This window comes from Gracilinanus agilis, chromosome 4 (assembly GCF_016433145.1).
Source record: "Gracilinanus agilis isolate LMUSP501 chromosome 4, AgileGrace, whole genome shotgun sequence".
In the NCBI taxonomy this organism is placed as follows: Eukaryota; Metazoa; Chordata; class Mammalia; order Didelphimorphia; family Didelphidae; genus Gracilinanus; species Gracilinanus agilis.
Window position 1 is genome coordinate 513,603,450 of NC_058133.1, and position 27,801 is coordinate 513,631,250.

The following is a 27,801-nucleotide window of genomic DNA, read 5'->3' on the forward strand; positions in this document are numbered from 1 at the left end:
AAGAACTGGAAACAGAGGATGTGCTTTGGTTTGGGAATGACCGAACAACTTGTGGCATGTGATCGTGATGGAATACTCTGGTACTAAAAGAAATGATGAGTAGGGGGTAGCTAGGTGGCTCAGTGGTTTGACATCTAGGACTGGAAATGGGAGGTCCTGGGTTCAAATCTGAACTCAGACACTTCTTAGCTGTGTGACCCAGGGCAAGTCACTGAAACCCCTTTTGCCTAGTCCTTACCACTCCTCTGCTTTGGAACTGATTCTTAGTAATGATTCTAAGACAGATGATAGAGGGTTAAAAAAAAAGAAGTGATGAACAGGATGCTCTCAGCAAAATTGGGAAGTCTTATGTGAACTGATGCAAAGTGAAAGGAGTAGGACACTGTATACAGTAAAAGCAATATCATAATAATGATCAACTGTGAAAGACTTAGCTCCTCTGATCAAGACCAGGGTGCAAGACAAAGCCAAAGCAGCCATGACGAAAAATGCTCCCCACCTCTGGAGATGGAACCGAGGAGCTCTGAGGGCAGATGGAAGCACACTTTCCCCCTTTCTTTATTTGTGTGTGTGCGTGTTTTCTTTTGCAACGTCTTTTAGAATTATACAGAAATATGCTTTGCATGACTTCATATACATAATTGATTCTTAAACTTAAGAATTTAATTGGGAAATATTTAACAATATAAATAAAATACATTAAAATGATAGGATTAAAGTGGCTAAAGAGTTTTGAAATTAATAATAAGTAAGGAAATAGTAAGAAAGAACCTAAAGAAAGGACAAGATTTGGCAACTGGGGAACAGTTAGGTGGCTTAGAGAAGTGAGAGCCAGCCCTAGCTAGACACAGGAGGTCCTGAGTTCAGGTGCTCAGTTTCCTTATTCGTAAGGCTTGGCAGCCAGAAAAGCTCGTATTATTAGGGCTTCATTAAGGGAGGCTGAGTTGCCAGGACAGGCGACAGAGCCTCTGTACTTAGCCCCACTTGGATCCCATCTAGAATATGGCGCCCAGTTCTGGGATCCAGTTTAAGGACACCGATGGGTTAGAGAGTGTCTGGAGAAGGATGCCAGGGTAGTGACCAGCCTTGATTCTGTGGCATGTTGAGGCTAGAGAAGAGAGTGCTCAGTGAGAACATGATAGCCAGCTGTCTACAAACAGATGAAGGGCTGCTGAGTGAAAGAGGAATTAGCTCAGTTTGTTCTGTTTGGCCCCACTGCAGGGGTACTTTAGGTTCAATGCCCAGAAAGGACTTCATAATCAGCTCTCCAATAAGGAAGTAGATTGCCTTAGGAGAGGATGGGCTCCCCCTTTTTTATAAGTCTTCAGACAAAGACTGGGTGATTACTTTTGAGTCTGAGGTGGCCCTTTCAGCTCCCGAATGACGTGATTTTGAGAGCAGGGACTGTTTTGTTTCTTCTTTGAATTTCTGGTGCCTGGAATATAGGATGCACTGAACAAACTGTGGGATCGTGGAGCCTCATGAACATGGATCATGGGATTTAGAAATCGAGGCTATCTCAGAGGTCATCTAGCCAAGACAAGATTGTTGTGGCTCAGGTGAGAAGGCACTAGCACAGCTAGTTAGTGACTGAGGCAGAATTCAAACTCAGATCTTCCTCATTCTAAGCCTAGCACACTCTCCACTGTGCCACCCAGGTCCAAGTGACTTCGTCTTTCTTGAGCCTCAGTTTCCTTCTTTGTAATGAAGTGGGGTACTTCATAATATGAGTCCAGACACCCAGAAATTCAATAATTGGAACCGTTATTTATTGATTAAAAGAAAGAAAGAAAAATCTACCAGCTGGGACAGCCTTCCCTAATGGAAGCTGTATCAGACTGATATTACAAGACAGCTTATGTAGGTTACAAGATACAAGGCTATTTCCTTTCACATCCAGGTTCTTATTTGTCAAGAAAATACTCATCACAAACACAGGTAGTGATAAGTGGATAACACTCGGATCAATCAGGGAATATTTACTTTTCACATGTACCTAAACACTCATCCAAAGTTAAATAAATGTTTCCCTTGCATTCCATCCTGACCTGTTTGTCTTGATGTCCCTTTGTTGGCCATAGGGGAATTGGACTCTGACCTTGCATAAGTTGTTTGACCTCCTAGAGGGATTAGGTCTGTTTCTTAAATAATGCAGGAATGGATTAATCTACTTCAATTCTACTTTATTCTCTAAACTATTTCATTTATTCTACTTCATTAAGACAAGGAGATTGAAAACTAGATGAGAGAAGCAGATGACTTCTTTTTTTTTAAACCCTTCACTTCTGTGTATTGGCTCCTAGGTAGAAGAGTGGTAAGGGTGGGCCATGGGGGTCAAGTGACTTGCCCAGGGTCACCCAGCTGGGAAGTGTCTGAGGTCAGACTTGAACCCAGGACCTCCCATCTCTAGGCCTGACTCTCAATCCACTGAGCTACCCAGCTGCCCCCTAGATGACTTCTTTAATCCAAAATCTGTGTTCCCCAAAGAGCTGCTTTAACTCTACCTCTGTGACTTGGAATCCTTGGTTTCCTTCCTTTCAAAAGTCTTATTTAAGCTGAAGCCAGTCCTGGTTCCTCCAGTTGCTGGTGCCTTCTTCCCTACCCATAACAAACTGGTATTCAATTGGTATATATTCTGTGTATATGCACCTACATCTTCTTCCCATTAGAATGTAGGCTCCAGGCATTCAGTCCCTAAACATTGACCAAGCACCTACTGTGTGTCAGGATAAACCCTGGAGATACAAAGAGAGGCAAAAGACATTCTCTACCCTCAAGGAGTTTATAATAGAATGGGGGAGACAATGAGCAAAACAAATATTTAATTGAATGGAGGGGCTGTCTCCCTTGTATTTATATTCCCGGTGGCTATAGGGAGTACTTAATAAATATTATGTAGAGGCCCCTGGGTCAGTAGATGGAGAGCCAGGACTGGAGAGGGGAGGTCCTGGGTTGAAATCTGACCTCAGATGCTTCTTAGCTGTGTGACCCTGGGCAAGTCACTTGACCCCCATTGCCTCTCCCTTCCTACTCTTCTGCCTTGGAAGCAATACACAGCATTGACTTTAAGACAAAAGGTAAGGGTTAAGAAAAAAAAACAAAACTAGTTGATTGATTAATGCTAAGGAAAACCAGAGCCCAGAAAGCGGGGGCTCTTGGGGGTCAGGAAACCGGGCAACTAGCTCTGGGAGCCCAGCGGAGGTGCCAGCATAAACACCTGCTCCTCCCATAGATTAAAAAAAATTAGATACACCCCCAAGAAAAATCCACAGAGCTGTTTGCACAACTCCAGTACAAAACCCACTTGCTGTGAGGTGCACCTTCCCCCAGGCAGCCTCACTGTCCAAGAGCCCTTTGGGCTATTGGTGGGGGCAGCAGAGAGTCTGGCCTCCTGGGGAGATTTCTTCCTGGACAAGGATTTCTCACGCCTTTCTGCTGGGCACCTTCCCCCCAGTTCATCTCCCATGGAGCGGAGAGTTGAGTTTGAAAAGGAGGTGATGAGCTAAGTCACTGCTTCGGGTCTCTCTCCTTCCCTTTGAAGAGGAGAAGATGGGAGGGAGCGAGAGGTGGGCACGGAAAAGGCTGGGGAGACGGAAACCAGCCTCAAATGATTCCTGGCTCCATTCGAGTGGGCTGCTCCAGCCTCATGGACGGAGGCTCACGGAGGCTGATGAGATTCCACCAGAAGGTGGAACAGGTTTGAGGCTCATCTGATGAACCCTGGAACGTAAAACCCGGCTGACTGATGGGGAGAGTGGACGGCTCCAACTGGCCTCTTCTTCATCCCAGAACGTAGACGTGAGTCACGTGGAAGAATTCCACGGCTCTCCCTGGAGAGCTGGGGACGTGTTTTCTCCTGCAACAGCTGGTTCAAACATGGGCAGGGGCTAAAGGAAATCCAAAATGTTCTTTCCTGGCACTTCAGAGCCTTCGTGACTTAGCTCTGACCTTCCCTCCCAGACTTCTCTTTCCCAGACCTGGGCCAAATGGGACTAATTGCTAGGATGCCCCATATATGCCTTTGCTCGGGCCCAGCCCTCCATCCCAGCTAGCCTGTCCGCCAATTCCTGCCCATTCTCCAAAGCCCAGTTCAAATGTGTCTCCTCCAGGACGCTGCTCTATCTGGGCTGGATGCCAGAGAGCATTCCAGCTGAGAAGAGCACCTCACCCAGCCCTCTTGTTTCAGAAAGAAGAACATGGAGGCCCACAGAGAAGAAGTGATTTGCCCAGAAGAAATAGAGGGTTGTCTTAAGCTCTTTAACCTTTTCCTCCTCTCAGATCTCAAAGCACTTTATTTATTTCCAAGTTTTAAGATGTTTAATTTTTTTGATCATTTTCAAATTTACTTTTTAATCAGCAAAAATCTACCTTCTCAGCCTCTTGCTCCAAACCCCAACGGAAAACAAAGGAAAAACAAAGCCCCTTGCAAATGATTAGGGTCCATGGAAACAAATTTCCACAATGACCGAGTCTAAAAAATCTGGCACTTTCTGTTCTGCAAGTTCTTCGTCTCTTTATGGGGGGTGGCCAGCAGGCTTCTTTACTGATCTGATGAAATCCCTGGTTAGCCATGACACTGATCAAAGTTCTTTTTTTTTTTCCTTTCTGAGGCTTTATTTATTTATTTTTAAAAATTGATCAAAGTTGCTTGTCTTTAGTGTATCACATCATGTTGGGTCATCGCTGTATGAATTGTTCTCTTGGTTCTGCTCACTTGCCCCTGCATCAGTTCATATAAGCCTTTCCTAGGGTTCTCTGAAACTCTCTCCTTCATTATTTCTTACAGCGCAGTAATAGGTCATTGCATTCAGATGTCATAACTTATTCAGCCATTCCCCAATTTATAGGCACCCCCACTCCCAGAATCCCATTCTTGTTATTGTTGTTCAATCATCTTCAGTCGTAGCCAACTCTTCATGACCCCATTTGGAGTTTTCTTGGCAAAGATCCTATAGTGGTTGGCTATTGCCTTCTCCAGCTCATTTGACAGATGAGGAAACTGAGGCAGATGGGGTTTAGTGACTCACCCAAGGACACACAGCTAGTAAGTGCCAGAGGCCAGATTGGTACTCAGCAAGATGTCTTCCTAACTCCAGACCCTGCTTTCTATCTACTGCTTCATCTATCTGTCCTTGTTATAAATATTTTTATACATCTTTAGAGTTTGTTTTGCTTAGAACTAATTCCTCTGTTAGTCCGCCCTCCTTTTATCCCTTCTCCTCTTCATTCCTCTTTCTTAATTCCTTGTTGAGTGAAATGTATTTCTGTAACCAACTCTGTGTGTGTGTATTTTCTTCCTTCAGGGCCAGATGCTGACACTACAAAGACAAAAAAGGAAATAGTCCCTGCCTTCAAGGCATTAAACACTACTGAGAGAAAAGTTACCCAAGTAAATCTTTACAAAGTATAGTGGATAACCACAAAGGAGTTTCAGAGGAGGAAAGCACCAATGACCTTGGGGGAATCATGGAAGACTTCTTGTAGGAGGTGGCACCAAATTCATGTTTGGAAAGAACCTGGGGATTCTCTGAGAGCCAAGGAGGGAGAGCTTTATAAGCATAAGGAACAGCTTCTGCAAAGGGGATTGAATTAGCCAATTCAGCTGCATTTTCCTTTCCTTTTTTTTTTTTTTTTTTTAAATCCTTACCTTCTGTCGAAGACTCAATACTAAGTATTAGTTCCAGGGCAGAAGAGTGGTCAGGGCTGGGCAATGAGGGTTAAGTGACTCGTCCAGGGTTACCCAAGTAGGAAGAGTCTGAGTTCAGATTTGAACCCAGAACCTCTCATCTCTAGATCTAGTTCTCAATCTACCAAACCATCCAGCTGCCTCCTCAGCTGCATTTCCAGATATTTTCGGGGATGCCTGCACATCCTTGGACTCACCAAACAACCTACTCACCTCCTTTTCCCAGCATTGAATTTATTTTTATTTTTTTTATTTTTTAAACCCTTAACTACTGTGTGTTGGCTCCTTGGTGGAAGAGTGGTAAGGGTAGGCAATGGGGGTCAAGTGACTTGCCCAGGGTCACACAGCTGGGAAGTGGCTGAGGCCGGGTTTGAACCCAGGACCTCCCATCTCTAGGCCTGACTCTCCATCCACTGAGCTACCCAGCTGCCCCCTAGTATTGAATTTTTTTTGTTTGTTTGTTTGTTTTTTTTAAACCCTTAACTTTCCGTGTATTGTCTCATAGGTGGAAGAGTGGTAAGGGTGGGCAATGGGGGTCAAGTGACTTGCCCAGGGTCACCCAGCTGGGAAGTGGCTGAGGCCAGATTTGAACCTAGGACCTCCTGTCTCTAGGCCTGACTCTCAATCCACTGAGCTACCCAGCTGCCCCCTAGTATTGAATTTTGAGAGCATCTTTCATGCCAGCTTCTCTTTGATAGGTTTTCATTGATAAGACAATGCAACCCACTCTATGCACTCCTTGAAGGTTTAAAGTTAAAAACATAAGAAAAGGGGGCAGCTGGGTGGCTCAGTAGAAGGAGAGCCAGACTAGGGATGGGAGGTCCCAGGTTCAAATCCGGCCTCAGATACTTTCTAGCTGGGTGATCCTGGGCAAGTAACTTCACCTCCATTGCCCACCCTTACCACTCTTTTGCCTTGGAGCCAATTAACAGTATTGGTCCTAAGATGGAAGGTGAGGGTTCAAAAAAAGAACCCAGATAAATAAACAAACCAAAAACCGAGGGAAAGTGCTGACCAGCAGGACCTTTGACCATCCGGCATTCCAGCAGTGGAATCTCCTCTTTCCGTGGCCCCAGAGGCAGCAGACACCATGTTCCTTAGAGCCTGACGTGCTAACAGTTATGGAACCAGATTTGCTTTTGGACTCCCAGGACGGCGTCTTCCTGGGTGGGAGCAGCTGCTCAAAGGGAATCCGATTCCAGGGGGGGCCCCTCCCCCACGGAGTCCCGGCCATTGTGGATTTATTGCTTAATCCCACCCGGGACAGTACGTGGCCTTCTTTCTCTGGGTTTTCACTTTCTAATTCCTGGATATTCGTTTCCTCTTGGCTTGTTTTCCCAAACACATCCGGGTGCCACGTCACTAACACCCTCCCGGAGGCCCATCCGATGGGGGAGCATCTTAGTCTTTGCCACCTTGACTTGCCTCCCCGTCCTGTAACATCTAAAATTATTCTATACTTAGTTCAACTCCAGAAACGTTTCTAGGCGAGAGTATTGGAGCATTGATTTATCCACTGAGTAAACTCGATCAGGTCCTGGGCTCTGCTGTCAGGGGTCCAGCAGGCCCAGAGAGGGGCCCAGGAGGACACGAGGGGGCGGGACTGGCTGGTAGGACATTGTTAAAATGGGTTTCCCAGTGCTTCCACCTAAGAGCCAATGCACAGAAGCAGCCTGGGCACTGCCAGGCAAATTGAAAGGCTGCAAATGGTTTCTGCGAAGAGGGGGAGACGCAGGAAATGATGTGGAAAAAGGGGACCAACATGGTCTGGTGTCGTTCCTTCCTTGGCTTTTGGAGAGACTCCTAGACCTAGAGCCAGAAGGCACCACAGAGGACATCCAGTCCACGCTCCCCTTTTTTGTTGATGAGGAAACCAAGTCATAGAAAGGTCAAGGGATTTGCCCAAATTGAAACAAATAGAAAACATCAAGGGTGGGATTTGAACCCAGGGCCAAGACTATTTCTGCTGTGCCACATTGTCTCCCATGTTTGTTGGATGGAAGAGTAGCTCTAACAAAATGGCAGATGGTGAGAGGGCTTAAGGAAACGAATGAATGTTTATGGCAAAATTCATATTGTTGTGGCAAAAGCATCCGAGTCAGAGGACCAGCAGCCCAACATATGACCCTGGGCTCCACCTTCTCCCCTGTAAAATGGGAATAATGCTTTATTGCTTTCCTTCTGGGCTTGTTTTCAAGCCTGGGTGAGATGGCTAATGGGAGGCACGTTGTAATTGTAGATCTCTAAGTGGGGGTTACTATTATCATCTCACCTTTATTTGTCCTGTCCCTTTGTCAACGATGCCAGGATTTATCAGAGTGGGGGTGACTCAGGGTGGTGGGGACCGCTTTCCTGGCTCTTACTCTTCATTGCGGATGCCAGATTACCAAGAGCCCCCTTTTTTTAAGCCCCCTTTTTTCCCCAGGTGGAAGAGTGGTCAGGGTGGGTAATGGGGGTCAAGTGACTTACCCAGGGTCACACAGCCGGGAAGTGTCTGAGGTCGGATTTGAACTCAGGACCTCCCGTCTCTAGGCCTGGCTCTCCGTCCACTGAGCGACCCAGCTGCCCCCCAAGAGCCCTTTCTGCCCCAGCTGGAATATCCCAGAGTAACCAGAAGCATCTCCGTATTTGAGACTGTATCTTTTAATCACTAAAACACAGCTTGTTCCATGTATACAGTATAATAACATGTTTTATACACTGGGAACACGGGGAGGCCAGAGGATCCCATCCGGAGGACGGACACGCTTCAGAGACCAAAGACTTCCCCAGAAATAATCTCGACCTGCAGCCTCTGCCTGCGCCTCGGCCGGCGCTGGCCGCTGTGTGGGGCCCCTTCGGCTGGGTCGAGATGGGGCTCGTGCAAAGCTTCCTTCCCGGATCTGTTAGCAATAAAAGACTTGGTTAGCAGGACTCGAGGGTCGGCGTTGTTCAGAGGGACGAATAAGACCGTCTGCGCTCGGCCTCCACGTCGTCGTCTTTGTCCGTCCGCCCTCGGCTCCTCGCGGGAACGAGGCCCCCATCGGGAAACTTTCAGCCCACCGGATGGAGGTTTTCTGGAAGGGCAGCCCCCGCCCCGCCCCCGCTCCTTCCCAGCAGGCCCCTCCAGAGCGACCCCCCCCAGGCTCCGGCCCGACGTCAGCTGCGACGTGCGTGCGGGAGTCCCGAGGGCTGGACGCCACCCCGGGTGGCGCGGCTTTACACGATGCCCTCGTTCCGCTGGCTCTTGTACACCACCAGCGCCGTCCCGAGGAGCGTCACCAGGATGGGGGCCACGATGAAGGGGCAGAGGATGTTGCTGGGGGGGTCTTTCAGGACCCGCCCCGTGGCGGGGCAGTCTTGGAAGTAGCGCCTGTGAATGGCGATGAAGAAGTCGTTCACCTGGTGACTGGGCCAGTAGCAGTCCAGCTTCCGGGAAATAAGGTAGGTGCAGTTGGTGACCTCTCTGTAACTCCTACAAGAAAAAGGGGGTTCAGTGGGAGCGGAGACAAGGGGAGGGAGAGGGCGCTCTGCGGGGCTCCCTGGCCACTGTACCAGGAGGCAGACTTCCCCTTCCCCTGCTTTCCTTCCCCGTGTGTGTTGCCCTTTCCCGTTAGAATATAAGTTCCCGGAGGGTAGGGAGGCCATTTTGCTTGTTTGTGTCTGTACCCCCACCCTTTAGCACGGTGCTGGGCACACAGTAGGTGCTCAATAAATGTTTGCTCTCCCTTTCTCTCTCTCTCTTTTCCTCACTCTCATCGGTCACGTCTTCCTGCCCATCTACCGTCTCTGACAAGGCCAAGTCTGGAGGTTGGATCCCACATCTATCCCCTCATTGGTCTGGGCCTCAGCCCCAGCCCCTCAGGCCGCCCCTCTCTGAAGTGCTACAGGATAAAGAACTCTGGATTTGAACATGGAAGAATGGGGTTCAAGTCTCAGTTCTGCCTTCTGCTCCCTGGGTGATTTGGGACAAGCCACCCCCCTGCTCTCAGTCTTTGCTTCTTGTCTGTAAAATGGGCCAGATGCCTTGGAGGTCCCTTAGCTGTGGCTCTGTGGTCCTATGAGGTCCTATGAGCCCCCCTGAGGTAGCCCTTTCCACTGGGCAGTGGCTCTCTTGATACAGGCGTAATGGCACTGGTCCTTGCTAAGGAACCCCTACTTCAGTGGTGTGTCAAAGCATTTTAGGTCTCTCTCCTATCTCTTCACCATCCCTGTAACTTTCCAAACTGCCTCCCCCTATTTAGAATGGAAGCTTCTGGAGGGCAGGGACTGCCTTCAGATTGATATGTGTATCCCCGTCCTTAGAAACAGGACCCAGGAAGTGCTTGATCAAAGCCTTCTCATTCCTGAATTCTTTAAGGTAAACGTGCCGATTTGTAGCTGCCTGAGGCCAAAGAAGTCATCTTGCTCAGCTCCTTCACTTGGTAGAGGAGGAAGCTGAAGCCCAGAGAGAGGGAAGCAATCTGTCCCCAGTCCCATAGGTGATGCTCAGGGGCAGGGCTGGTATCGACACTCGGGGCTCTCAGACTCGAGATGCACATTTCTTTCCTCTGCACATCCTGGTTTTCCCTATGTAGGAGTCCTTAGTGTCATTTAAAATGCCTGAATAGTGAGGGGCGTGGAGGATCTGGGAAAGGAACTGGGGGTGTTTAGCCTAAAGAAGAGGCTGCAAGGCTTGCATAGAGCACCCGAAATGGACTTATGAAGACCTGAGCTCAAATCCAGCCTCAGACACTTATTAGTTATGTGAACCTGAGCAAGTCACTTAACTGCTGACTTAGTTTCCCCATCTATAAAATGAGGACGATCATAGCACTTACCTTCCAGAGTTTGTTATAAGGATCAAAGGAGGTAACATTTGGAAAGTGTTTTGCAATCCTTACAATACTGTGGAAGTTCTGGCTTTTGGAGAGGACATATTAGTTGACTTTAAGTATTAGAAAGGCTATCATGGAGGAAAAGGACTCCCCTAATTCTGCTTGATCCCAGAGGCTCAAGCCAGGCACAGTTTGATAAAACTGGATAAAACAAGTAGAAGGGCCTGGCAGGAGAATGGTTACCTCAGGAGGTTGTGGGAAACGCCGGGCCTCACTAGGGAATTGTTTAAAAAAAAACAAAACAAAAAACAAACACTCAAAAACACCAAAAAAAACCCTTTCCTTCCATCTTGGAATCGATCCCAAGTACTGGTTTCAAGGCTGAAGAGAGGTAAGGGTAAGGCAATGGGGATTAAGTGACTTGCCCAGGGTCACCCAGCTAGGTGGTATCTGAGGCCAGATTTGAAGCATCTCCAGGTTTGGTTCTCCATCCATTGAGCCACCTAGTTGCCTCTAAAGTTGTAAGTAAAGGCTGGATGGCCTTTTCTGGTGGAGAGAATCCCCCCCCCCTTTTTTTAAATGGTAAAATGAATAGATAGGCTTTGTAGCATCAACACGTATTTCAATTCATTTCAATTCAATTCATCAAATATTTATTGAGTATCTACACTGGGGCAAGAAACTCCTCTAGGTACTCGGGATTCTGGGAGGGGGGAATGAAACCATCCTGTCCTCTAAGGGGCTTCCATTCTATGATGATTTCTTCATTTTGGGTCCTACCATCACTGCTAGATGCCCCCTGAACTCCCCCCCTACGCTGAGATTCTGAGAAAAGGCTGGGAGAGGAAATCTTGAGGTGGAAGAGGCAGCTAGGTGGCGATACTTTGGATAGAGTGCTGGATCTGGAATCGGGAAGACCCATCTTCCTGAGTTCAAATGTGGCCTCAGACACTTCCTAGCTATATGACCCTGGGCGAGTCACTTAACCCTGTTGGCCTCAGTTCCTTATCTATAAAATGAACCAAAGAAGGAGACGGCCAACTACTGCAGTGTGTGTGCCAAGAAAACCTCAAATGGGATTCATGAAGAGTCAGACATGATGGAATATGGCTGAATAACCAGAATGACAAAAGATAGAACCTCTTCTCTCTTGCACATTCGATTCAACTCAATGAATATTCATCAGTATTAAAAGTGCAGAGAATAATGTACTAAGTGGAAGAAGCAAAATTGATCTAAGACCTTCCCTTCCCTTCTGGGAGCTCTAGTAGAAGGATAATAAATATCCACAAATAAAAATAACCAGACGGTGACAGAATACATGCTGAGTTGATATTTGCTCTTGGCCCTCTGAGTGAGAAGGGCTGCCCACCAATGGACAGCTTGCCACGCACTGGCTATGTGGCCTTGGGCAAATCATTCTCCTTTTCTGGGCCTCCATCTTCTCTGACCTGGACCAGATCACCTCAAAGATCCCTTCCGGCTTGAAGTCTATGAATTTATGAACCTACAATAGGATTATCAGAGATTTGGCACCTTTAAGAAAAAAACAAAACAGGTTTCCATTAAGTCAAGGAGGTGAAGGGGGCATTGGCTGAAAAGTCTGAGGCTCCGGGGGCCCTGGGGAACCGCCCTAATCCCCGAAGTTCACCACCCCATTACCTCATTCCTGCTCGGTCACATTTCAAATAAGCAGAACCACCTCCTCCCCACTGGTCCCTGTTTGCTAAGAAAACAACCCTAGACAATGGAGCATCTTATTTGGAGAGGCCATGCCTGTGGGACTGAGCTCAGCTCGGATCCGAGGGTGGCGAGGAGCCAGCAAGAAGGCAGGGATGGAAAAATCCAGGCACTTGAGCTCCAATTACAGAACTCCAGGAATTACAGAATCTCAGAGCCTGGAAGGAACCTCAGAGGCATCTGGCCCAAGCTGGACCTGACCAAGAGCCCTCTCCCCCAGCAAATGATCGCTGAAGACTTCAGGGGATGGGCAGCCCACTCACTCCTGAGACAGATGGGTCCATTTTGGCATACCCCATTGTTGGAAATTTGTTTTTAGTCTTTAGGGAGTTAAGTGGCCAAGTGGATTGCTCACTTGACTTCTAGTCAGGGAGGGATGAGTTTCAGTCTCAATTCAGACACTTTACTAGTTGGGAAGTCACCTGACTTTGCCTCTCTCAGACTCAGTTTTTCTTCTCTGCAAAGTGGGGACAATGGCACTTGCCTTACAGGGTTGTAATGAAAATCAAGTGAGAAAACCTGCCTAAAGCCCCTTGAAAACCTTAAAGGTAGCCTTACTCACATCCATTGCTGTGGGGTCTTCTTCAGAAGCCACAAGGTATAAATCAAGTCACTAGTCCTTGCAAAAGGCCCTTTAGAAACCTGAAGCTAATTTCTTGTCTAGTCTAAACACTCCCCTTCTTTTAAGCTAAAAAAGAGGCCTGGAGTTCTTATGTAGGGTCCAGCCAGGTTAACAATTCAGAACTCACTCTACTGAAGCTCATATGCCCTGACAGAGAAATCCCTGGGAGTGAGCGAGGGATACTCAGAAGGGTCAGAAATGGGTGATGAGTCTTTTTTCTCTTTTTGGAATAATTCTACTCACATGAAGTCATCTCAGCTTTACTCTATCCCACATTTAACTATGAAGAGTCAGAGGTCCTCCATAAGGAGTTGAGGGGAATTGTGGGAATTGAGTGAACCACACTGACTCCATCAATCCTGGAGCTAGCTCAGTTCTTTTTCTGAATAGTTATAGGCTGGCCCAAATTCTATCCTGGGAGAAAAGCTTATTTAGTTGTGTAAATTAGGAGAAAACCTTATTGCATTGTTTGACTGCATGACTGGAAGACTGGACCATCTGATGTACCTGCTGTTAAGAGACTCTTAACCAAGGACCTATGTTATGTTGACCTGAAACAATCACATCCTAAGACTGATGTAAGGAGTTTTCTCCCAATTGTACATCTCAAGCAACTGATGTGTCTTTTCTGAAAATTGGACCCATTTGATCCATCAGTTATTGTTTCCATGTTCCTTTTTGTTTCGGATGCTTGGGGAGGAGTGGGATGCTTCTTTTCCTCAATTCAGAGAATTGCACCTGTTCACTTTCCCCCTTCCAACTTGCAAAGCCCTTAATCTTTCATCCAATCAGAAATCAGATGATCTAAAGTTGTACTGTTTCCTTTTAATTTAATTGGCTTAATTTGATTAATTGTTTTTAATGTATAAAAAAAGTCTGTCTCCCTCTGTTGGAGTCCAACTCTACACTGAGGAATGGGCTTGGTTCCGATTTGTTAGGCAATTGGCATGAAGTGCTTAGTAAATTGATATGCTCAGAAGATCACACCTCTGTTTTCTTAGGCATTTCATCTTCTGCTCATTGCATCTCCTAAAGGTATCTCAAATGCAACAACTCTTCTCTCTCCCTCCAAAGTTCCCTCTCTCTGGCATCCTTCCACTCTCCAGGCTCATAACCTTGGACTCATTCTGGGACTTTGCCCTCTCGTTCACCCCATCCCCATCCTATTGGACAAGAAGTCTTATTAATTCAGTACCAAAACTCGCGTCCTCTTTTCTCTCCTCAGGTATGCTATACTACCAAATGTGTAGGGGTACCAGGGATCCCAGGATCTTTTGGCCTTGGTTTAGCACACTTGCAAAACAGACTCACCAAATAATGATACAATTTTGCTCTAGAGAAAGGGTTAATAGCCTTTTTTTTAATGCCCTCAACCCCTTTGGTAGTCTAGTGAAACCTATAGACCCCCTTTCAGTTATAGGTTGTTTTTGTTTTTTTAAGTCATAATTGAAAGGTAAGCTAAGTTTCAAATAGAAGTTAATGAAAATAAAAATGCAATTTTCTTTTCTCATCCAAGTTCAGGTACCACTTAGAATTTATTCATGGACCCTAAATTTAAGAGTTTTCAAACTAAAAAGAATGATTTGACAATGAATTAGATCAGGAAGGGATGAGATTTTAGTCAGAGCCAGGGAAATCAATAGTCGGAAAGAAAAATAACATTTTGTGCATGGGGGACAGCCAGAGAGAATGCCCTGAGCTTAGAGACGGAGGGTCTAGGTCATAGAATGGCCAAGAGGTCAGTGACATCGGAGGAAGGAGTATGTGTTGGAGAGCGAAGTGTAAGACTGGAAGGCTAGGAGGGGACTGGATTACGAAGGGCTTTGTACCTGCTCCTGAGGGCCATAAGGAGCCACTGGAGTGACAGGGAAGTGACACGGTCAAACCTGCATTTTAGGAAAATCACTTGAATGGCTGAATGAAGAATGGACCAGAGTGAGGAGAGAGAAGAGGCAGAGATGTCCACCAACAGCTCCTGACATGGTCCAGGAGTGAGATGAGGCGCTCCTGCCCTGGGAGGTGGCAGTGTCAGAGAAGAAAAGGGGCCACATTTAAGAGTTGCTGCAGAGACAAATCAACAAGAGATGTGGAAGAGGTGAAATCTATAAGAAATGTGGTGAAATCAACAAGAGATGTTGAAGAGGTGAAATCTATAAGAAATGTGGTGAAATCAACAAGAGATGTTGAAGAGGTGAAATCAATAAGACAGGCTGGAGAGATAAAGAGGTGAAATCAACAGGAGATATTCAAAGGTGAAATCAACAATACAAGAAGAAGTGAAATTGACAAGAGATGCTGAATAAGTGAAATCAATAGACTCTGGAAATAGCTTGGATGGGGGGGCGGGGCATGAAAAAGAGTGACTCCTAGTTTGGGAGCCTGAAGGACTGGGAGGATGGTTTTATCCTCTACAGATAAAGGGAAGGCAGGAGGGGGCTAGGGATTAGACCATGAGTTCAGTTTCAGTTGGGTGTAAGATTTCTATTGAACTCCACTCTGGGATGCCCAATAGGCAGTGACTCCGAGGCTCAGAAGAGAGGACTGGGTAAGCAGGTGTCAGCATGGATAGGATGTCAATCTACGGCAGTCACCAAGGACTATGACACAAAGCAGAACATGGTAAGTGGAAAAGAAAAGCCCCAATACCAGAACCTTGAGGAAGAAGAGAGCCCCTTTCAGCTGATCAGTGCAATTGTTTTTCTGCTCGTTCCTATGTATAGTGGCACAAGATCAGTTAAGCCAAGTTATCCCCAGATATCAGCAATTCCTGCTTATGTCCTACCACTCTGGGAGAGAAATAATATTATTAACCTCATTCTACAGATATGAAGAAGGTGAGGCCAGAAGGGCTGTGCAGTAGATAGAGGACTACATTTGGAGGAAAGGAGATCTGGATTTAAACCCCAAATCTCTTACTCTGTGTGACTTTGAGTAAGTCCCTTAAATGGTCTCAATTGTCTCATATTTAAATGAATAATGTAATTTAAAATTAATTTTAAATAAAGAAGATTGGACTACATGAGTCTCTGAGATCCCTTCTGGTTCTATGATCCTAATTTACTTTGCCACTCTGGGTCTCAGTTTCTTTGTCTATAAAATGGCCTCTGGGGCCCTGTACTTCTAAATCTAGATCCTATGAAGTGATTTGCCTAAGGTCATGAGACTATTAAGGAACAAAAAACTCAAGGCCAAGTCTTTTGACTCCAAGGCCAGTACTCTTGCCCCTCCCTTCCTAACTTTTGTTCCCCCTTCTCAACCTCTGGCCCCCTCCTTCCCCATCAACACACAGAATCTGGATTTAGGCAATAGTTTTAGGAATGATGTAGACATAGCAACAGATATTTGACTTTTCTTGAGAAAAAAAAATGTAACCCTTGACTTAGATGGAAGAGAACATGGAATTCTTTAAGAGGAAGCCTTGTAGTCTCAGGAGCTCTCCAGTCTCCAAGTCCCCAGAATCCATGAAGATGGTGTTGGTCTGTCCTTGACACTGGTATGTCTCCGTATCTCATGTCCTCACAGAGACCACAGACCAAGGCTGAACTTTTCATGTGCTATTTTGGGGCCTCACACAACATTTAAAATCTGTTCTGTGGGCTCACAGTGTCACCAGCACCCAAAAATAACCCTTCCAGCGTGAGGTTGGCATCTCCCTTCATTCCATTTATTTATACCATTGTGACAGCTGAAAATGGGAATAAATCTGGGGCCCTCCATAGTTCAGGCCACTGTGTATTTATGTCAAGATTCTCCCCCTTCGAGGGAAAACCTTAATTCTGGGAAATATTCCATTTCCAGAGTCCCCATGGGGGCCTTGGGGTGAGGTGATAGGCACTTAGGGCACTTCCTGAGCTCTTAGACTCAGGACAAGGCACAGATAAGGTAGAGTACTGTGACTAACGAGGAGGAGAAATATCTCTTTCTTTAATCCAATTTTTTGGTTGCATTTAAGGATCTGAAAATTGTCCTTTTTTGGCTGAAATGTTCCACCCTTGGCCCCAGAGCAAAATTGTTTGGAATGTCCCCAAAGAGTATGGCTGAGAGAACTTCCTCTCAACCTTATGAAAGGAAAAAGACCAAAAGAAAAAGGCCCTGGTCACTGAGGCCCCAAGCCTTGCTGGCTGCTATGAGTGAGGCGAGTCTGACCAAAAATTAACTAACTACGTGTGGATCTAGGCATAAAGTGTCAGATTGGAGGCCAGGAGATCTGGGTTCAAATTCCACATCAGATATTTGGCTGTGGGACTCTTAGTAAGTCATTTTCCTTCTTATTTTTTTTTAACTGTAAAATGGGGCTACATATTCTTTTGCAACCTTCCTTGAAAGACGGAGAAGGGGAGAAAAGGCTTTTTAAACTTTTAAGCATTAGTAAAACGGGAACCATTATCTGATTCCTCCAGTTTCCATAACTCCTGTTTGAGTGGCCTTCCCTCTTCCAGGAAGGGCAAACAGCTGAGCACTCCCCAGTCTCATTGGAACACCAAGAGGGCAGAGACCATAGTCCCCTTGCCTTTGAGAATTCTAAAGTAATATTGTGGTCTCCGATTTAAAAATATTACAGCTCAAGTCAAGTGACTTTTAGTAGCTTTTATTTACAAAGAGGTAGAAAGAGTGAAAGTAGAGAAATGTAAGAAGAGAGTAGAGAAAATGTCTAGCCCAGTGATGGGCAAACTTTTTAAAGAGGGGGCCAAAGGAAAGGAAATGCTTATCTGTTAGTCTGTTTCTAAGGCAACTCTTTCAAAGTTTCATTGTGTTGTATCCTACTCATTGTATTCATCAGATTAGGAATAATTTCACAGCTGGATAGAACATTTCAGGGTTCACATCTGGCCCGAGGGCTGTAGGTTGCCCATCACAGGTCTAGCCTATCACACTAAATGTTGCTCTGGTGTCTGGCTCAGCCCCAGTAGGGCTCGTTAACTCTCAGCCAGAGGAGCCAGTGGTGTCTTATGCAAAGGTTCCACCAAAGCAGCCTCCTCCAGGAGGAGGCCTTTCTAGAACTAATCTCTCCAGAAGCCAGGAAGAGAAGGCCAATTACTCACTCACTCAAGACAAAGTCCAAAGGAGAAGATCCAGGAGCAATCCTTCAAGAAGAAGTCCAAAGAGCCAAGGTCCAAGTCTAAAGCCACCTCCAAGAGGCAAGTCACCAGCCAAAGCTCCAAGCCGAAGATTCAAGCCAAAGACTCCTGGACAGGAAGTTCAGGACTTTTTATAGTCCTTTTTCCATATCACTTCCTGTCCCTTCCTCTCTTCATAGGGGCCAATCAAAGCTTCCAAATTGCCTAGCACTGCCCAGGGGGACAGTGTCTGTAGGATACACCTCTCATCCTCTGAGGGTATAAACTCTTATCAAAGGATTCACAAGTTTCTGACTGATTGAGTTAAAAGGTTGGCACTAGCTCTCTCTAAATAAGTGACTTGTGAATTCTCTTACTTGATGGCTAACCGAAGTGTTAAGTGGGGGGTTTCTTGATTGATTAACTCAAAATAGACAAAGAGAATAAAGAATTCTCTTTCATACCTTTGTGAAGGACAGATGAACCAACAGTTGCCTATTAAAACCTGAGAATTTCAAAAGAGAATTTGAACTAAGGATGACCCAGAAATGTTTGAGGGTGACAGTTGGTGCCTAACAAATGCTTGTTGACTGCTTGATGTGACAAAGAAGATGGGCTAGGTATGTGAGGAGAGTGAAAGACAACCAGTGGGCAACTAATGGCTTCCCTGGTGTTCTTTGGATGTCAGGAGAATATAATCAATCAAATGGCATCTTAAAGTACCTACAAGAGTATAACCCAGTGGAATTGCTTGGTCAGCTCTAGAAGGGGGCAGGGAAAAGGGGTGGGAAAGACCATGAATCATGTAACCATGGAAAAATATTCTAAAAACAAACAAACAAACAAATAAATAAATAAAGTGCCCACAAGAGAGGCAGCAGAATACAACTGGATTGAGGGTTAGGAAGTCCTGGATTCTAATCTTGCCTTAGATCCTCAGACACTTATTTGTTGTGTGACCAAAAGCCAATCACTTAACCACTCAGCCTTAGTTTCCTCATCTGTAAATGAGAGAGTTGGGTCCAATGGGCCCTTAAATCTCTTTCAGCTTTAAATCTCTGATCACAAGTCACTGAGCACCCTGTGTCTCGATTTCCTCCTCTGCAAAATAAGGAGGAGGAGGGGTTTGGAATAAATGACCTCTAGGATTTTTTCCAGTTCCCAATCTCTAACACCATGACGCTACATGTCAAAGGTTAGGTACATAATCTCCAAAATGAGACAGAGCCTGCCTCTAATGAATATAGAGTCTATTGATACTGACACCTCCATGTAAAAATATAGATGAGCAGTAGATGAGGGGACAGGGACCAGAGCAATGATTTCAATGGTATGGGAAGCTCCTAATGAGGAAACTCCCTCCACCAATGCAGGCGGCATCTTCTTCTCTGCACCTGAGATACTCCGAGTTGCCTAAGGCTCTGAGGAATAAAATGACTTGTCTGTCCAGGGTCACACAAACCATATTAGGTCAGAGGCAGGACCTGAACTCAGATCTTCCTGGTTTCAAAGCGGGCTCTCTAGGAACTGTCCTCTTTAGAAATGTGAGTAAATGTCCATTGGTGCCTTGGCTGATCCCTTACCCATAGTAGGTCCTTTATAAATACTTTGCTGTCCAGGAAGCACAAAGCACTGGAAGACAACGGGGGTAGTTCATCCTTGGGCGTTCCCTTTTCAGATCTCTGAATCAAAACAGTTAAAGCATCTTCTAAGGGCGAGTGTCTTAGTCTCTTCTCATAGTGACGATCTGCTCCAATATGGTTTCAATTTGTTGGAGGCCAGATCCTTCCAACATCTGACCAAGGCCTCTTATGGACAGGACAACGAGGAGATTGTGTGACTTGGGGACAGTGACCTGTCGTGACAAGAGGCTTTGGCTCTCTGACCCCAGTTCTCTGGGAGGATCTCATGAGGTTTGGGAGATTGGCTGGTGCCCTGAGAAACTCGAACAGGCAGAGGAGAAGCCAGATTCCCAAAGAACAACTTTTCCTGAGAGGAGCTTGTCTGTTGTTCCATTATTTCCGACCTCATTTGGGGTTTTCTTAGTAAAGATACTAGACTGGTTTATCATTTCCTTTTCCATATCATTTCACAGAGAAGGAAACTGAGGCACACAGGGCAAAGTGGCTTGCCCAGGGTCACCCAGCCAGGAAGTTTGAACTCAGGAAGATGAGTCTTCTTGACGCCAAGCGTGGCACTCTATCCATCGATCCACCTTGGTACATGCCGATGGAGGCCAAAATGTCAACCAAGAGTCTGAGAAACTGACCATGCTGGATCCAAAGCCAACTGGTTGCCATGTCCTATTAGTTCCACCTTCACAACATCCCTCCAAAACTCCCACAGCCGCCATGCTCCATCAGACTCTCCTCTTTGGTCTCCCTGGCCTGTCCCAGCCAGCGTCCTCACAGCTGCCGGCGTTGTCTCCCTTGTGTAGGACCAGGTCACTCTTCTGTTCAGCCATCTTCAGTGGCCCCTTGCTGCCATGTCTGGGATCACACAGACTCCTTGGCTTGGCTTCACTCTTCTCATTCCAGTTGTCCTTTCCAGTCACTGAATATACCTTTGTTCCCTCTTCTTCGCTTTCTTCCCCACCTCTGTGCACCCGAGTTTTTAGCCAAGTTGCTGACTTGGCGAACGCTAACTTCCCACTCTCATGCCTTTGCCTCAACCATGCTGGGAACTCTCTCCTGTCTTTACCTCTGAATCCATCCTCTAAGACTTGTCTCCCCCAGAGAAGTCTTTTCTCATTCCCTCCTGTGTGTAGCGCTTCTCCCACCTCCCACGACCAGGTCTCTGCCGACATGTCGTGTCCCCCAAGGAGAACGTCAGCTCCTCGAGGCCAGGGGCTGCTCTTTGCTTTTGTCTTTATGTTCTCTGTGGTGTCCACAGAGCTGGTGCACAGCAGGCACTCACTCTATGCTTGTTGGACCACATTATATTCTTCTCATTCTCTGGAAACTTTCTGGATGACGGTCCACCCTCTGCTCTCCCAACTCCTTACCTAGGAATGAAACAAACTCTGGGGAAGGATGAGTCATGCTCGCCGGACACCTATCTCTTCTGGGAGAAGAGTTTGGCCAAATCTTCCTGGAGCTCCTCGCTGAAGGAACATTCTTAGAATTCCAGGCCATGAGTCCAGTCTGACCCTTCAAAGGGGGCCAGGAAGGGCGAGTAATAGCAGAGGAAGAAAGAGGAGCTGGGGAGGAGGCAGAGAAGTCCTCCCATTGGGGAACCATCTTTGTCAAGTCCTGAGAACGGTCCAATTGGAAATGCACACTATTTTCATTGTTTCAGAGGGGCTGTTCCTTTGACCCACTACTGGAGCTACTCTAAGATACTGAGACGGAAGGGTCTTCCACTGTGATTCCTTGATTATCTTAGAAAATAAGCTGGTCTGGTTCAGTGAAAAGGTGCTGGATTCGCTCTCAAAGAACCCGAATTCTGCCACCTACTACCTGTGGTGGTTTCAAACAAGCTGATTCACCTCTCCTGGCCTCAGTTTCCCCATCTGTAAAATAGGGAGGGCTAAGATGAGATGGTTTCTAAGAGTGCCCTTCAGGTCTGGGACCCCCAAACATAGTTCTACCTTCTCTGGGCCTCAGTTTCTCCATCTGTAAAATGAAGGGTTCAGATAAAGTGACTCCTAAGGTCCCTTAAGGTTCTTTCCACTCTAACTCTTTGGTCCTGTAAATGTAAGGCCAGTATTTGGATCAGGCCTAGCTTCAGGACCATCATGAGGAGACCCCACCGCTGCCAGGAAGGCCCAAAGGCTAAAGGGCTCCATGTCACAAAGAAGGGGGAGAACCCCCACTCTTGAGGCCTGGAAAGGTGGACTGAGAGAGAAGACTTTGTACCGCCTTGGTGGAAGGGCAGCCCCAATAACCCTCCATCATGCTCCCTTCGAGGCCTCATTTTCCTGCTGTTGGTGCCCCTTGTTAGGGTCGGATCTCCCTCGAGAGGGCTGAGCTCGGGGAGATGAACAAACCCTACTATAGAGGCCTTTTTGGGCCTCTTCCTTCTCTGGGAGGCTGAGGGAGGCCCTGGGTGGGAGGACGAGAGCCCAAGACTTCTGGATGTTCCCTCACTGTTGTGTGTGGCCCAACGTCTGCCATTCTGGGGCTTCTCCCTTGTTTGCTTCAGACCCCTCCTTCCCCCCAGTGTGGCGCCTGGCCTGCACTCGGCATGACCCAGAGTCTGCCGGGGCGTCACGAGCTCATTTATCAGCTGGGGCTCCTCCAAGGCAGGGCAGGGGGGTCTGGCTTTCCGCCTCTGCGGATAGCGGAGTCTCGGCCTCGGTTTAAGCAGCACCTTCTTGGCGTCCCGGCCTCTTTGCCTTTGGAACCCAGAGTGCTGCCGAGAATCATCCCCCCCATGTGAAGTCCTGGGGGCAAACCTCAGGCCTGCCTCCTCTGGTCTGTGGGACCCTCCCGGGCCTGCTCCCTCGTCTGGAAATCGAAGGGGCTGGACGGGGCGGCCTCCCTGCTCCGTCTCCCTGGGAGGTCACCCTCTGGCCTGGGTCACTTCTGTCCTCCCAGAGGACCCCTCAGAGACCTCCTCGGTGCCTCCTTCTCCCCTCACTTGGACGCTGTCCTGCCATGTCTGTGATGTCTCCCTCAACCATCCCCTTCGCTCCAGCCCGCTTGATGGCCTCCCCGGCCTCCAGCCTCACTTCTCTCCTCTCGCAGCCTTCGCTCACCTGCCCACGTCTGGCCGCGCCACTCTCTCCCTTAAGGATTCCCGCCAGGCTCAAGCCCCAACGCCTCGGTGGGCACTTCAAGCTCCCACCGTGAACCCGGCCTCTCCTCCCTCTGTCGTCACTCAGCCCCGGCCCATCTCTGGGACCACATTCGGGGTTTTCTTGGCAAAGATCCCGCCGTTGTTTGCATTTCCTTCTCCAGGTTATTTTACAGAGAAAACTAAAGCTGACGGGGTTAAGTGGCTTCCCCAGAGTCACGCGGCGAGGCCGGGCAGGCTCGTGACGTGTACACGGGCATACATGAGGTGCTCAATAAGTGCTCAAGTCCTGCTGAAAACTTCACTCCTTCAGTCGAGGCACACGGAGAGGGTTAAGGCTATTTCTGGGGAGCAGGAATAAGTCCCCAACGGGCTGCCATGGCGGCACCTACAGTCATGAATACGTCGGATGCTTGGAACGAGCAATGCTCGGACCCAAATGGCGGCTCTTCAAGTGCTTTAAATAGTTCCTGTCCTCGTGCACATGAAGTACTTCTGGGCCTGGCCGGCACATCGTGCCCGTCTCCCACAGGGCAGGGAGGCAGAAGCCTCCCTCCACCAGCTCCTGGGGTCCGGCTCGTGCGCTGAGAAATAAAGCCTCGCCTCCACCTTCTCTTACGTGAAGGAAAAGCAGCCAAGAACGCTGCAGGTTCAGGCCGGCTCCTCCCTCCCTCCCTCCCTCCCTCCTCCGGGGAATCCCAGAGGCAAACGAGGTGCCCGGCTGGGCCCAAGACCAGGGCCCAAGACCAGGGCCCATTTAGCAATTAATTAGCTCCTGATGCCTGGGCTGCGGTGCCAGCTTAGACAACGCTCAGACATCTCTTTGGAGTGTTATGAGAGTCCCAGAAGTGGCTCCGGCCTAGGAACCAATATCCGATATATAGGAGCCCAGACGCCATCTTACTCCAACCATTACCTAAAGATGCCTCTTTTCCCCCCTCTCTCTCCCTCCTTCCCTCCTTCCTTCTTTCCTTTCTTTCCTTCCTTCCCAACTTCCTCCTTTCCTCATCTCCCTCCTTCCTTCTTTTCTTTCTTCCTTCCTGACTTCCTTCCTCCCTTTTTTCCTTTCTCTCTTTCCCTTCCTCCTTCCTTCTTTCCTTTCTTCCTTCCTCCCTTCCTTTCTCCCTTTCCCTCTCTCTTTCCATCCTTCCTTCCTTCCTTCCTTCCCTCCTTCCTTCCTTCCTTCCATCCTTCCCTCCTTCCTTCCCTCCTTCCTTCCTTCCTTCCTTCCTTCCTTCCTTCCTTCCTTCCTTCCTTCCTTCCTTTTTTTTTAACTGAAGAACAACAAGGGTTAGGCAGTGGTGTTAAATGACTTGCCCAGAGTCACACTTTGAGAGATGGACAGAGAGAAAGAGAAAGAGATAAAGACAGAGACAGAGACAGAGACAGACATGGAGACGGAGACAGAGACAGAGGCAGGGAGTGAACGTTAAGTTTTTCCTGGCCAGGTTAGGGTTAAAGTGACTGGAATGAGCTTCCATCCATTTCTCGGGACAGCCTTTGCTGCAGCAGGAAGTCTGGCTGGTGGGAATCATGAGAGCAGGGAGGGAGAAGGGAATTTAACACCTCATTGCCTCCATTTAAACTTGCCATTTCCACTTAAATGAGTCATTTAAAAATTCTTTGATTGATTCTTACTGTTTTTACACACCTCCACTTCCCAATATGCCCTCCCCTCTCCTCCTCAGTGGGCAACGCTTTGTAAGGAAGCATAAAAATGGAAGGAGGAAAAGAGTTCTGTGAAACCAAACCCACCCGTTACCCACGACCTATGCAAAGAAGGGAGGGAGATGCTAAATCATTCATTTAAAAAAAAATCTGTTTGGGGGCAGCTGGGTGGCTCCGTGGATGGAGCATCAGGCCTGGAGATAGGAGATCTCAGTTCAAATGTGGCTTCAGATACCTCCTGGCTGTGTGACCCTGGGCAAGTCACTTAACTCCTTCATCCTTACTGGCCTTTTGCCATGGAACCAATATGTAGTGTTGACTCTAAGAGAGAAGATAAGGGTTAAAACAAACAACCACCCACCACCTGCCAAAGCATATGGTCCTCCCTGACGAGAGGCCGTTTCTGTAAGCCGTGCGGCGCCTCCTCTCTGTAATTTTAGAACAAACTCATTTTAGGGCCAGCGAAGCTCCCGGGGGGGCTAAGAGAAAAGAGGCTCCAGAATGTTCCTTCTTTGCTGGCATGTCGCCTCCCCAGCTGGACGGTGAGCTCCTTGCCAGCAGGGGCAACATTTCTATATTTACTTTCTTTGCACGTTCGGTGCGTGGCACAGTGCGTGGCACATAGTAGGTGCCTGATAAATTCTTAGAGCTGACGATGCCCAGTGAGGGAAGCCAAACCCACTCACCGCCACCGACTGCGCCTGGTGCTGACCTCTGGCCTATGCAGAGCAGCCGAATCCTTCCTCCCCGGACACGGCTCTCCTGTCCCTCAGAGTCCCCCTTCTTGGGCCGAAAGCCCCCCAAATCCCCTCCATTCATGGGCTTCCCCCCATTTCCTAGGACGGGGCTCCCTGAAGCCTCCTACCTGGTCTCCTCGCTTTAAGTCTCCCCCCTCCCCAATCCCTGCTCCCCCTGCAGCCTCTGCGGCACTCCGTGGCCAAAGGGCTGCAGCTTCAGAGCAGGCCGGGCCGGGCCGCTCCTCCGCCCAGTAAACTCCAATCCGTCCCTCCTGCCCCGGGATAGACGCCTGGTCAGCGCGAAAGACTTTCTCCACACGGCCTCCGCCTGTCCGCAGCCTTTTCCACCTTGTTGTGCTTTCAAAATCGTCCCTGACTCCTCTCGACCCCATTTGGGGTTTTCTGGGCACAGACGCCGGAGGTTTGGGTCATTTCCTTCTCCAGCTCATCAGACAGATGAGGAAACTGAGGCAAACAGGGTGAAGCGCCCGGCCCAAGGTCGCCCAGCTGCCAACCCAACAAGATTCGTCTTCTTGTCTCCAGCCGCCGAACTGCTCCTAGTGCAGAGCTGGTGCTTACTGAAGCTTTGCCAGCCCAGCCGTCCTTCGTGGCTCCCTGGACTTCCGCGGCACTCGGCCTCCCTTTTCGGCCCCGGGAGGAGGACCAGCCCGCCCGCCCTCCAGGTTGGCGCAGTGCCCGGCGTTGCTCCCCGACTTGTTGGGCGACGCCGTGGGCGAGTCGTCGCGTTCAGAGGACGCTGCGGAGAAACCGAGACTATTTCCTCAGCGTGGAAGACGGACCCGGTTCTGACCCGGCGCTCCGGGGGAGAAGATGGAGCTTCCCCGCTGGATCCCGTCACGGCGGCCAGAATCCTGGCGCTCCGCCGCTGGGCCGTGATGTGGGACACCCCGGCTCGCCGGCTCTCCTCTAAACTGGGACTTCCTCCCACGGGCACTGCGGACAGAGGAAGGCCCGAGTGGGTCAGGCACAGGAGAAGCAGCGGGACTTTGGGGGGCCGGCCGGGCTGCCGGTTCTGTTTAAAATACCCATCAGGCATTGTGTGTGAGTGTGTAAAACACCCCCCAGACATGAAGGACGGCAGCGTGGAGGGCAGGCGCTCCCTGTGTGCCCGAGGACTGACCGAGGTGACGGGCGCCACGTCTGACCACCAACGACCCGTCCACCTCCCGGGAAGCTCCTGTGTATTCACCAGCTGGTTTGGTCGGCGCCATTTGGGCCGGGAAGGCGGAGTGAGCAAACTGCCCTCGTGACAGGCTCCATCTAGTCCGGGTGGGGAAGTCTAGCAAACAGCCCTGGTGGCGGCGTCCTGGCGGATGATTAGAGGGGAAAGAAAGGGGGCCGCGTAGACCGGCGTCCTCAGCCCCCAGCCTGCCCCCCTCAGGCCCAGCAACGTCAGCTATAAGGGCCGGTAGAGCTGGCTTCTAGTGGGCAGAGAGCCGGCCCAGAGACGGGAGGTCCCGGGTTCAAATCGGCCCTGAGACACTTCCTAGGCAAGTCCCCGGCCCCGCACTGCCTCGCCCTTCCTGTAATTCGGCCTTGGAGCGGATACTTGGGTTCGATTGTAAGACAGAAGACGAGGATTAAAAAAAGCCACCAGGGCAGAGACTCACAGACGTGGCTCTCCCGGCGGGGACCACCGACGTGAGGCTGGGAAGCGGGGAACCCCACGTCCTCTGCGTGCCCGAGTCGTCCGTCTGTGAATGGCGATTCCCTCCCAGAAGGCACTCGGGAGATGCTCCCCGAGACAAGTGAGGCCGTGGGACAAGACCGCTGGCCCTCGAGGATGGACGTGGTCGCCGGCCTCGCTCGTTGATTTGGCTGAGAGGATGTAGCAGCTCCATGTCTGGGGGTGGCAGGGAAAGGGCAGGCTGGCTGGCATCAGAGATGGTGGGGGATGGAGGCAGGACTCGCTGCCCTCTGGGCCCCCTCCCAATAAGCCGGGAGAGCCGCCTTCCATCGAGGGGGCGAAGGGAGGGATACCCTTCTGCTCCCTCCTCCCACCAGCCGCCTCGGAGGCTAGGAGTACCAGAAGGAGAGCCGTATCTACAGGGAGCGGAGCCTGGAGGCCAGGACGCCGGCTGCCTTGATCCTTTTGGACTTCTCTGGCCAGGCCTCGGGTCACTACATGGTGGCCTTGAGGTCTGCCAGTGGGCTTCCTGCGCTGGTACCGGAGGGAGGTGAAGCAGATGGGCCGCTGCCAGAGAAGACTTCCAGGAGGGTCCAGCCTTGGCTGCCCCTTAGGAGTGGCTCAGACGGTCCAGACGGAGGATGAAGACGAAAAACCTCTTCATCAGGTTCCCCAAGCTGTCTTGACCCCTTGCTGGAGTCTAATCGTTGTTAGAGGTCATCGTTTTTATTTAAAGCATTTCTCAATGCACCCTTCGGAGTCTCCTGCCTTTTAAACGTCTCTGGTGTGATGGGAGACCTAAACAGCCGCCCCATCTCTGGTGTCGCTCGCGTCCATCAGGCGCCTTTTCTAGCAGGAACCTTGCGAATCCCTTGGAGGAAATCCTCCGCACGAGCCCCATCTGAGCTACGTTTTAGGGATTTTCTCCAACAGAACGAGTGAAAAAATAATAGAAGAGGCGGAGAGAAGGCTCTCTTTACACATCACTGAGCCAGGACTGAACCTGGGAGCTCTCATTGCAGGAAGAGGCCCCTGAATCACACGAGACATCTCTCTCTCTGTCTCTGTCTCTCTGTGTGTGTGTTTCTCTCTGTGTCTCTCTGTGTCTCT

At 48.9% G+C, this 27,801-nt stretch overlaps 1 protein-coding gene across 2 annotated transcripts in view; it reads right to left on the minus strand.

Moving 5' to 3' along the window:
• Positions 1 to 8,313: 8,313 nt before the first annotated feature.
• Positions 8,314 to 27,801, minus strand: part of RAMP1 (receptor activity modifying protein 1) — a 105,741-nt gene continuing 86,253 nt past the window's right edge. The window contains exons 3-4 of one of the 2 annotated variants that reach the window (XM_044673329.1): positions 9,068 to 9,140; positions 8,314 to 8,568 (exon numbers count right to left, since the gene is read on the minus strand). In XM_044673329.1, coding sequence (XP_044529264.1) covers positions 8,380 to 8,568; positions 9,068 to 9,140 — 262 coding nt within the window. In that variant the 3' untranslated portion in view covers positions 8,314 to 8,379. Of the gene's footprint in view, positions 8,569 to 8,850; positions 9,141 to 27,801 lie in introns of those variants that run through there. The other variant, XM_044673332.1, reaches the window with a different exon arrangement.